At 40.5% G+C, this 12440-nt stretch overlaps 1 protein-coding gene across 3 annotated transcripts in view; it reads left to right on the forward strand.

The window, feature by feature from the left end:
• The first annotated feature begins 9031 nt into the window (after positions 1 to 9031).
• The window catches only part of INIP (INTS3 and NABP interacting protein), a 29005-nt gene continuing 25596 nt past the window's right edge, over positions 9032 to 12440 (forward strand). For 2 of the 3 annotated variants that reach the window (XM_032634616.1, XM_032634615.1), the window contains exons 1-2: positions 9032 to 9310; positions 10394 to 10476. Coding sequence is in view for 1 of the 3 variants with exons in the window: in XM_032634615.1 (XP_032490506.1) it covers positions 10452 to 10476 (25 nt within the window). In the remaining 2 variants the exon portion in view is untranslated. The remainder of the gene's footprint in view (positions 9311 to 10393; positions 10477 to 12440) is intronic. The other variant, XM_032634617.1, reaches the window with a different exon arrangement.

Raw genomic sequence — 12440 nt, forward strand, 5'->3', positions numbered from 1 at the left:
CATGGCTTTTGCCTTTATAAGGCCCTGAACACTTCCCCAGAACACTCATTTGGTTTTACCCAAATCTGTGTCTCCAGAATTGCAATTCTTAAGACCCCAAATACACTCTTTTCTTATTTGCTGCCTTCTGCGCTTATTGGGTTGACATTACTGAGTAGGAACCTTCCTTTAAAACAATGGGAAAATACTATAAGAGATTACATTTGTAGCTCTTTTAACAGGATAATGTTGGTGCAAAATCTTCCTGTCTGATTTGTCTTGTATCATCCACATTGCCCAATATGGTACTTTACATGTAGAAAGCACTCAAGGAAATAGCTCAGATAGTTAACAAAAAAGCAAATTGCAAAAGAATATATATACCAGATAGATAGATAGAATATCAACATTTTTATAAAATTTTTAAACAATTTAATATATCTTAGGGATACAATGTAGCAAAAGTTTAAAGATATGTACTGGAGCAATGACAACTAAATTCAGGAAAGTGGCTTACCTCTGAGGTGGAGCGAGAGGAACACGGTGGGGAAGGGGTGCCTGGGAGAACTCAAATGTACTTGAAATGTTTTGCTTTTTAGGCCAGGTAGTAAGTTCCACAGTGTCATTATATTATTAGTTATAGATTTTTGTAAGTCTGAACTATTTCATTAAAATGCAACCCAGACAAAAGTCTTTCCAGCATTTGTTTCTCAAGTACTCTCACACAAGCTCTGAGTGAGCTGTGAAATGTAATGTATTCAATATTAGTTTCTTATGGCAGCTGTAACAAATGACCACAGACTTGGTACCTTTAAACAACAGAAATTTATCCTCTCACAGTTTTGGAGACCAGAAGTCCAAAATCAGTTTGTGCTAAAATTAAGGAGGGGAGAATGTTCTTTCTTCTTCCAGCTCCTGGGAACTGCCAGCATTCCTTGGTTTGCAGCTGCATCACTCCAGTCTCTGCCTCTGATCACACCATCTTCTCTTCTGCCTACGTCAAACCTCCCTCTTCCTCTCTCTTATAAGGACATTTGTGATTATCCAGGGCTCCCCTGGATAATCCAGGATAATCTCCCTACCTCAAGATCCTTAATCACATCTGCAAAGACCCTTTTCCCATATAAGGTAACATTTACAGATTCCAGGGTTCAGGATTAGGTCTTGATCACAAATGCCTTTGTCTCCAGTTACAATAGGAATGCAATCCCTCCCTAGAGTCACAGTTGAATAAAATTGGCCCAAGGGTAGTAAATTAAAGGTACTAATGAATTTTACAGGAACTGGAAGAATGCTAGGGGATTCGGAGAAGCATAGGGCAGGCATTTCATCATTAATGATCTCAAATAAGAGTCTTTCAACAAATATGTTAAATTTAGAGATGGCACTGAACCTGGGGAGTAGTAACAGTGTTAGTGCAGTAGTTTAAGAAGAACAAACACCTTGAACTTTAATGGAACGGTACTGCTGAAGAGCATATTAGCGGCACACAGTGAGAGCCCACAAAGCATTATTTGACTAAAGGATTAGATCAGCTTCTAAAGCAGTGAAAAAACAAGTGAGATTCTGGCCTGCACACTTAAAAGCATCCTATAGACAAGGACAAATCATTCAGTTTGTATTTCCATTAAATGTCTATTGAATAAATGAATAAAAGGGCACATTTCAGCTTTCATAAGGGTTAAAAATCAATCAGCAGGTGTACCTACTTAGCACTCTTCTTGGCACTTTGAGGATACTGGCATGTAGTAGGAAGTTGGCCCTTTAGAGGTGACCAAATGAGAAGGAGCTGAGATGAAGCATTACATGGCACTCAGGTGGCCAGGGCCCCTGAGGGGTTTAATGCAGTGCAGTGAGTCCTCTTCATAGCCCACCAAAAAAGGTAGGGTTCAATCTATTTAATTAAAGGGACAAACCAGTGGCAAAATAAAAGTTACTTTTTTTTTCCTCTGTTGATTCAATTTTTTTTTTACATCTTTATTGGAGTATAATTGCTTTACAATGGTGTGTTAATTTCTGCTTTATAACAAAGTGAATCAGTTATACGTACACATATGTTCCCATATCTCTTCCCTCTTGCGTCTCCCTCCCTCCCACCCTCCCTATCCTACCCCTCTAGGTGGTCACAAAGCACCGAGCTGATCTCCCTGTGCTATGCGGCTGCTTCCCACTAGCGATCTATTCTACGTTTGGTAGTGTATATATGTCCATGCCACTCTCTCGCTTTGTCACTGCTTACCCTTCCCCCTCCCCATATCATCAACTCCATTCTCTAGTAGATCTGTGTCTTTAATCCTGTCTTACCCCTGGGTTCTTCATGACATTTTTTTTCTTAAATTCCATATATATGTGTTAGCATACGGTATTTGTCTTTCTCTTTCTGACTTACTTCACTCTGTATGACAGACTCTAGGTCCACCCACCTCATTACAAATAGCTCAATTTCGTTTCTTTTTATGGCTGAGTAATATTCCATTGTATATATGTGCCACATCTTCTTTATCCATTCATCCGATGATGGAAACCTAGGTTGTCTCCATCTCCTGGCTATTGTAAATAGAGCTGAAATGAACATTTTGGTACATGACTCTTTTTGAATTATGGTTTTCTCAGGGTATATGCCCAGTAGTGGGATTGCTGGGTCATATGGTAGTTCTATTTGTAGTTTTTTAAGGAACCTCCATACTGTTCTCCATAGTGGCTGTACCAATTCACATTCCCACCAGCAGTGCAAGAGTGTTCCATTTTCTCCACACCCTCTCCAGCATTTATTGTTTCTAGATTTTCTGATGATGGCCATTCTGACTGGTGTGAGATGATATCTCATTGTAGTTTTGATTTGCATTTCTCTAATGATTAAGGATGTTGAGCATTCTTTCATGTGTTTGTTGGCAGTCTGTATATCTTCTTTGGAGAAATGCCTATTTAGGTCTTCTGCCCATTTTTGGATTGGGTTGTTTGTTTTTTTGTTATTGAGCTACATGAGCTGCTTATAAATTTTGGAGATTAATCCTTTGTCAGTTGCTTCATTTGCAAATATTTTCTCCCATTCTGAGGGTTGTCTTTTCATCTTGTTTATGGTCTCCTTTGCTGTGCAAAAGCTTTTAAGTTTCATTAGGTCCCATTTGTTTTTGTTTTTATTTCCATTTCTCTAGGAGGTGGGTCAAAAAGGATCTTGCTGTGATTTATGTCATAGAGTGTTCTGCCTATGTTTTCCTCTAAGAGTTTGATAGTGTCTGGCCTTACATTTAGGTCTTTAATCCATTTTGAGCTTATTTTTGTGTATGGTGTTAGGGAGTGATCTAATCTCATACTTTTACATGTACCTGTCCAGTTTTCCCAGCACCACTTACTGAAGAGGCTGTCCTTTCTCCACTGTACATTCCTGCCTCCTTTATCAAAGATAAGGTGACCATATGTGCATGGGTTTATCTCTAGGCTTTCTATCCTGTTCCATTGATCTATATTTCTGTGTTTGTGCCAGCACCATACTGTCTTGATTACTGTAGCTTTGTAGTATAGTCTGAAGTCAGGGAGCCTGATTCCTCCAGCTCCGTTTTTCGTTCTCAAGATTGCTTTGGCTATTCGGGGTCTTTTGTGTTTCCATACAAATTGTGGAATCTTTTGTTCTGGTTCTGTGAAAAATGCCAGTGGTAGTTTGATAGGGATTGCATTGAATTTGTATATTGCTTTTGGTAGTAGAGTCATTTTCACAATGTTGATTCTTCCAATCCAAGAACATGGCATATCTCTCCATCTATTTGTATCATCTTTAATTTCTTTCATCAGTGTCTTATAATTTTCTGCATACAGGTCTTTTGTCTCCTTAGGTAGATTTATTCCTAGATATTTTATTCTTTTTGTTGCAATGGTAAATGGGAGTGTTTTCTTGATTTCACTTTCAGATTTTTTATCATTAGTGTATAGGAATGCCAGATATTTGTGTGCATTAATTTTGTATTCTGCTACTTTACCAAATTCATTGATTAGCTTTAGTAGTTTTCTGGTAGCACCTTTAGGATTCTCTATGTATAGTATCACATCATCTGCAAACAGTGACAGCTTTACTTCTTCTTTTCCGATTTGGATTCCTTTTATTTCCTTTCCTTCCCTGATTGCTGTGGCTAAAACTTCCAAAACTATGTTGAATAAGAGTGGTGAGAGTGGGCAACCTTGTCTTATTCCTGATCTTAGTGGAAATGCTTTCACTTTTTCACCATTGAGGATGATGTTGGCTGTAGGTTTGTCATATATGGCCTTTATTATGTTGAGGAAAGTTCCCTCTATGCCTACTTTCTGGAGGGTTTTTATCATAAATGGGTGTTGAATTTTGTCAAAAGCTTTCTCTGCATCTATTGAGATGATCATATGGTTTTTCTCCTTCAATTTGTTAATATGGTGTATCACGTTGATTGATTTGCGTATATTGAAGAATCCTTGAATTCCTGGAATAAACCCCACTTGATCATGGTGTATGATCCTTTTAATGTGCTGTTGGATTCTGTTTGCTAGTATTTTGTTGAGGATTTCTGCATCTATGTTCATCAGTGATATTGGCCTGTAGTTTCTTTCTTTGTGACATCCTTGTCTGGTTTTGGTATCAGGGTGATGGTGGCCTCGTAGAATGAGTTTGGGAGTGTTCCTCCCTCTGCTATATTTTGGAAGAGTTTGAGAAAGATAGGTGTTAGCTCTTTTCTAAATGTTTGACAGAATTCTCCTGTGAAGCCACCTGATCCTGGGCTTTTGTTTGTTGGAAGATTTTTAATCACAGTTTCAATTTCAGTGCTTGTGATTGGTCCGTTCATATTTTCTATTTCTTCCTGATTCAGTCTTGGCAGGTTGTGCATTTCTAAGAATTTGTCCATTGCTTCCAGGTTGTCCATCAATCTGTTAAACAAAACACTTCTAATCTAACCCTCACCCCTTCTTGCGGACCCCCTCTCCTTGCCCCACCTGAGAAGACACCTCTTTTCCTTCCCCCATGTATGAAGAAGCAGAGTGGCCTAATGCCTTGGTATCTGTGACACACAGACTTGGCTTGCAAACCATGGTCTAGACCTGACTCCACATGGGGAGTGGGTCTCAATCTGCACCAGGGAACCCCTCCCTTGCATTATTATCCTTGGCCATGGTTATAAATGCCAATGGGCAACTTCACCTAGTGGTTTAGTTCACTATTGTAATCAAAAAATGGTAGCATCTTGGACAAGTTTCAATGTATCCACATCTTTAAAATTGATAGATGATCATTGTATCCTTCTCAAAGGTGGGTCTTGAGATAATACATGCAGAGTCCTAGCATACAGCAAAGATTCAATGAAAAGATTCCCCTTAGGTTTCTAGAGGTTTCATTCCATGGTAAGCAAATTCTCCTTAACCAAACCATCGAATCACCTATGTCCTGACTTAATTGAAACCCACTTCTCCTTCAAGGGTAGCTTCCCTTGTATTTCTATAAGGTGGAAAATGCTCTTGTGTCCAACCAGACATATCATGGTAGAGGATGCTTTTATTACCCTGTTCCACAGATGAGGAAATTGAGGAACAGAGAAATAATTTGTCTAAGTGTTCACCCAGTAAGTGGCAAAGCAAGAATCTGAACCCAGAGAGTCTGGTTCTAGCGGCTGCTCTCTTAGCCAGTGGGCAATTCTGCCCCTTTTTGTAGGTAAAAGTCTCCTAGACTAAGTTCACTTCATTTTCTATTATAGGATCTGAAGTAAGAATACATTTTGTTTGAGCAATGTAGTTGTAGTAGCCAGCTTCTAGGATGGTCCCTGCTTTGGATTGAACGTTTGTATCCCTCCCACACCTATCTCAATCCTAATCCCCAATGTGATGGCCTTTGGAGGTGGGGCATTTGTGAGGTGATTAGGTCATGTAGGTGGGACTCCTCATAAATGGGATTAATGCCCTTGTAAATGAGACTCAGATCCCTCACCCCTGCAGCCATGTGAGGTTGCTGCAAAAAGACAGCCATCCATGAATGAGGAAGTGGGCCTTCACCAGAGCCCAACCAAGCTGGCACCTTGATCTTGGACTTCCCAGCCTCCAGAACTGTGAGAAATCAATTGCTGTTGTTTAGAAGCCATCACGTCTATGGTATTCTGCTGTAGCAGCCTGAATGGATAAAGCCAGCCCCAATGATCCCACCTCCTAGTAGGCACGGCCTTGTAATAGTTCCCTTCCACACTGTACCGAGGCTGGTCTGTGTGACACCCAGTATATGGCAGAAACAGTGGTATGTCACTTCCAAGATCAGGTTATAAAAGATACTGTTGCTTCTGACCTGATCACTGTCATATCACTTGCTCTGGCTGTGAGTTGCCATGTCATGAGCAACCCTATGGGAAGGGCTGCATGGTAAGGAATTGAAGCCTCCTACCCTTAGCCACATGAGTAAGCTTGCAAGTAAATCCTTCCACGTAGTTGACCTTCAGAATGACTATATCCCCTGCTAGCATCTTGACGCAACCTTAAAAAAGATCCTCGGCCAGAACTACCCCTCTGTGCTGCCTTGATTCCAGCTCCTCAGAAACTGTAAGAGAATAAATATTTGCTGTTTTAAACTGCCACGTTTGGGGATAATTTGTTACAAGCAATAGGTAAGTCATACACTAATTGTCTCAAATTCCTACCCAGTTTATTTTAAAGGCTGTCTGGCATAATGCATTTCCCATAAATATTTAATCATAAAATAGCACAAGAGGGTTAGGGTGGCTCCAGCTGGAACCTGAGGACTATTCTCAGCTCTCTACCTTGATACTGAAGGTCTGTAATAATCATGATGGCTTCAGGAGGAAGCACTTCACAGACTGCTACCTGGCATTTCCTTATCAGTTAACAGCGCCACAGGATGGTCACATGCATCCCTTTTGTCTTGGACTTTCCCCTAGTAGATATGTAGGCTCTGTCTACTTATCAGCTGACTTACTGATCAAGTAACAAGATATCCAGTAAAACACAGATCTTTCATAATTACCCCCATCATCACCATTCATCTCCAGAACTCTTTTCATTTTATAAAACTGAAACACTATTCCCATTAAATAACAACTCTTCATTGTCCCCTTCCCCCCAGCCCCTGGCAACCACCATTCTATTTCTGTCTCTATGATTGTGACTAAGTACTTTATATAAGTGAAATCACACAGTATTTGTCCTTTTGTGACTGGCTTATTTCACTTAGCATAATATCCTCAAGGTTCATGCATACTGTAGCATTATCAGAATTTCCTTCTTTTTAAAAGGTGAATAATATTTCATTGTATGTATATGCTACGTTTTGTTTATTCATTCATCTGTTCAAGGATATTTGTGTCACTTCCACCCCTTAGCTATTGTGAATAGTTCTGCTATGAACACGGATGTTTACTTACCTCTTGGAGGCCCTGCTTTCAGTTCTTTTGTGTATAAACCCCCAAAAAACCTTAATTTTTTGAGTAACTATTATACTGTTTTCCACTAGTGGCTGTATCATTTTACATGCACGAAGGTTCCAATTTCTCTGCCAACACTCATTATTTTATTTTCTGGTTTTTTTTTTTTTTTCGATAGTAGCCATCTAATGGATATGAAGTGGTCACTCATTTATTTTTTTTTTCTTTTTACAGATGATAGAACTGAAGCATCAAACGATTAAGTGTCAGAGGTGGGATTTGAACCCAAGTAAATTGACCCACTATTAACTAATAGGTTAAAATTCTTGTGACACTGAAGTCCCAAAATCTCTCAAGGAGGAGACGGGGGTCCAAGAGCTAACACTCACCAAATAAAACAATCAGCAGCAAGTTAAATTTATCTTTCTCCTGATAATGTTCTGTGAATCCTGGGAGGTTGAATTTACTAGGAAATTACAAAATGTTGTTCTGGGGTAGAACTCTTCTTTTCAGCTTAAATAAGCTTGCTCAGGATGTCCATTTGGGACTTAGACTGGAGTTTTCTTATGCCCTAGTTTCTGTATTGTCTCGTCAGGCAACCTAAAACCAAAAAATTCTCTTAAGGTTCTGTCAGCCATATATATCCAAGTGATCATTTTCGTCAGGCCGGAACTCAGAAAGGTCTCTTAACTGAAAAGTTGTCCTGGCCAACTACCAAAATGCTCACTTTATATCTAGACTAAAGTAGTCAGCAGACTACTGAGCTCCCTGAGCTGGTCTCAGAGGAATTCCTTCCTCCAGAGCAGAGACAATGTGTGAGATTTAAGAACCTGGACCTTTGCATCTGACAGGATTTTAGTCGCTGAAATTCAACTAAAGACATAAAGTAAATGAACATTTCTGAGTCTGATATATAAATCATAAATACATATATAAATAAAGCATATGTAAGTATATAAATAAATAGGAATCATATATAACTCAGGGAATGACAGGACCAGAGCTGATGCACAGGAAGCACCTCGTGCGTACAAGGCACTTAATAAATGCTTGGTAGTGTTACTATTTGTCATGGATCCATGCTCAACAAAATTGTGCATCATAAAAGTTTATTACTGAGCAAACATCGATTATTAAGAAGGACGTTAAGATGGTTAACGACCGCAGGACACGTGACACACATCAATACAAGGTTACTGTTCAACGTAGATACGTAGCTCTACTGTGCTGGAATCAGGCCTTCAGGCGATCCCACTAGGAGAGACAGTGTTCTGAGATGTGGCACATCCATTCCTTAAATACAGATTCTTGCACAGTAGTAAAAATTTCTACAAGTTTAGTGTATAATTATTTAAACTATAAAAGAAAATTATCACTGGGATTTGTGTACGTTAAGACGCGTAACCCGAGATGGTTGATAAAGCTCACTCTCCGGGTGCCAACCGCAGCTCTGCCTCACTCCCAACCGAAGTGGATTCACATCGTCGCAGAACCGGCTGAGTCGGTGACTTCGCCACTTGAAGAGCTAGGGACGCAGCCGGTCTCCGCCCCGCCCCTACCTAGCCGAGCCGGCAGGATACGTCACTGCGCAGCAGCCTGGACGAAAGAGCCAATTGCGGTGCCAGGGACCCAGCCGGTCTCTGCCCCGCACCGTTCGGGCTCCGCCCCCGATGGTGCGGCGTGCAGGGTCCAGGAGCCTCTCTGGCTGCCACTCTTTGGAAGGGAAGTGGCGTATGCATTAGGTAGCAGTTAAAGTACGAATCGCCGTGAAGAGCAGCCGTTAGCAGGCGGGAATTCCGGTCCCTCGGGTGTAAGTCATCAGGAGGCGGAAGCGCAGCGGGGGCGGGAAGGTGGTAGAACGCGGCATTGAGCTTGGTTTGCCGGTCTTTAAGTGGTGCGCCCCCTTGGAGAACGCCACCAGAAGGCGAGGCGGTCCCGGGCTCTCTAGCCTCGCGGTAAGTAGGACCGCCTGGCGGTGCCGGGGATGAAGGTGTGTGGCCCCGGCGCCGACCCGCTGCCGCCGTTCCTTGCTACAGGGCAGTGGCCTCCCCGCCAGCCTTGCCTCCCAGCATTTCTCACTCCCCCTCCTCTCCTTGGTATCAGCCGCAGCCCCCGCCCTGCCTGCCCTCCACGCACGCCTCCCGCCCCGGGACCTTTCTGAGACGCAGGTCCAGGCCTATCACATCCCTGATTGACGTTCCCCGTCACAAGATGGCCCTCTTGTCCCTCCCGTCCTAAGCCGGCTTCGCTCGCTCTGTGCTTTGCTGCAGGAGACACCTAATATTATTTCGTTCCAAATCGACATCTGTTTGCTCGCTCTTGTACTTTCCCGCTTACCCCAGAAGGCATCCCTCGTCACGCCGTTAGAATCAGTTCATCTCTGCTTCCGGAGCACTGTTTACTCCTTGTAAAGAGCGCGTTTGTTAAACTTTTTTAGTACGGTTGCTTGAATGAGACTCTCTTTTTCCACCGGATTATATGTTTCTTGAGGGCGGGAGTAAGGTCTTGCTCATTTGGGATCCCCCCAGGGCCTAGTACAAAAGCACGAAGTTTGGAATCTAACAGTCCAAAGTTTTCGCACTAGCTTTGTGACCTTGGACACGATCTCCCTATCTATGAAGTGGTGATAAATAAAATAATTAATTTCAGTCATCTTACAGCTCTTGTATGGTGCAGAGTATGTACGCGATAAATATTCGGCTCTTTTTCCTTTCTAGCTTTCAGTATACACAGTAGTTGCTGGGTACGTTTTTAAAATGAATCGAGAGGCACTACAGATGAGTGATTTTTCTTCCTAGCCCTGTGATTGTATTGATGCTATCAGTTAGTTGATACATTTGGTAGTATTTGGTAAACACAACCTAATGAAGTAATTAAAGACAGTAATGGTGAATGTTGGTATCAACATCTGCAAGAATAAGCATTTAACCTTCACGCTCTAATTAAATAACTTGAGGCGTTTGATTTAAGTCTGTGTGCCCTTCAGACAGATGTTTCTGAAGAGATGAAGGTATGTGTCTGCACATTATTTTTTACAGGTGATTGTAAAGTGCAGACCACTTGCCACGGAACATAGTTGAAACAGAAAATAGGAAGATGGCAGCAAACCCTTCAGGACAAGGTAAATGCTAGGAACTTTTTCCTCATACAGTAAAGTATTTTGATAGAAAATTTAGCATAGGGCTGTTACTAGAGCCAGAATTAAAAATGAATAGCCAAGTAAAACCCCATATTTGAAGCAAGTCCAACGTTTCATCAGATGTGTTTCATCAGATATGTAACATCCTTAATAGCTATTAATCCTATGTGTTAATCTTATTCACACTGTAAACCTTAAGTCCTCCTCGGACATTTGTGTTCTCATGCTCTTTTACTTGAGATTAGAACCACTTTTAAAGAAGTTATATTGTCACTAGGCAATATCCACTCCTTTATTTTCGTTGGCTCAAAAAACTTTTCATACACTTTTCACCTGTGTTAAGAGCTCTGTAAAGCAAGTCAAGTTAGATACATCCCAAATAAGGAGTTTTTATTTAAAAATAAGTTTCAAAAGTAAAATTTAATCTCTAGAAAGCATTAAATTCCACTTTGTAAGTTGTCTCCTGCTTAAGAACTTGAGGCAAACTTCTATTTCCTCTCCATATCAAGTCTAAACTCCTTATTTGATGCATCATAGTTTTTGATTAATCTTAGTCTTGTTTTATTTTAAACGTCATATAAACGTGTTTGTGTCCAGTTGTTTACACGCACTGCACTGTCTGTGAGAGTCATCCATGTTATGCCATGTACCAATAGTTCATTCTTTTTTATTGCAGACTAGCATTCCACTGTATGAATTTACCACAATTTATTTATTCATTCCTTTTTGGAGACTTTGGGGTTGTATCAGTTTTGGCCATTGTGAATAAAGCTGCTTTGAATATTCGTTTGTAAGTCTTTTTGCAGATATTTGGATGAATATCTAGGAATGGAGCAGCTGAGTGTACAGTTTACTTTATGGAAAACTGCCAAACCTTTTCCTAAAGTGAATGTACTTTACATTCCCTCTAGTAAACTGTGAGAATTCTGGTTGCTCCATATATAGCATTGTTGGTCTTTTCAATTTTAGCCATTTTAGAGGGTGTAAAGTGACATCTCATTGTAGTATTAATTTGGATTTCCCTGATGACAAATGTTGGACACTTTTTTATGTGCTTATTGGCCATTGCAGATCTTCCTTTGTGAAGTGTTTGTTCAAGCCTTTTTTAAAAATTTGGGTTATTTTTATTATCATTTTTTTTTTAAGAGTCTAGATACTGGTCCTGTGTCACTGGTAATTGCATCATCTAGATCATCTTTCAGTTGGTTTCTGTTGACTGCATTTGTTTTTGAGAATGAGTCACATTTTCCTTTTTCTTACTATATTTAGTGATTTGTAATTGAATACTGGATATTATGACTAATACATTGTAGAGACTCTGAATTCTGTTATATTCCTCTGAAATGTGATTTTCATTCTAGCAGATGGCTTGGCTAAACTCATACTCCAAACTCTTGTCTCCCTTATGTTGGGCAGCAGCTGAAATCTCTGCTCATTCTTTAAAGCTTCCAGTTGCTGCTTTAGTGCTTTATTTGTCTCCCCCATGTATGTGTAGTTTAGCAGAAAGCAAAAACCTTGGGTGGATTTTATAGGCATGTTTTATGCTTTACTCCTTCTGCCTTTCCCTCTCAAGTCTCTCCCCTAATTTTCTGGTTACTCTGCCAGTCCTGAACTCTGTCCTCTGATACCTCAAGCCAGTAAGGTGAGGCTGTACAAGCTGTTCGTGGATTGAGGAGTGCAAAAGGCCACCAATTCCCAAATTTCACCAGTTGCAGTTTCTGCCTGATTTTGGTCAGTCTCTAGTGCCTTCAAATAATGAATGTTTAGTATTTTTTCCAGAATTTATAATTATATTTGTGGCAGGATTACTCTAACCAAACTATTCTGCTAGTACTGGAAGTTGGAAGCCCACTGAATCTGTTTTAGTATATTAGTTGCATTTAGGACAGACTAAAGATTACATGAGTTTTATAGAAGTGTGGTATTGTAAAAAGCTAGCTCTGGTG

Source organism: Phocoena sinus, chromosome 6, assembly GCF_008692025.1.
Source record: "Phocoena sinus isolate mPhoSin1 chromosome 6, mPhoSin1.pri, whole genome shotgun sequence".
NCBI classification, from domain to species: Eukaryota; Metazoa; Chordata; class Mammalia; order Artiodactyla; family Phocoenidae; genus Phocoena; species Phocoena sinus.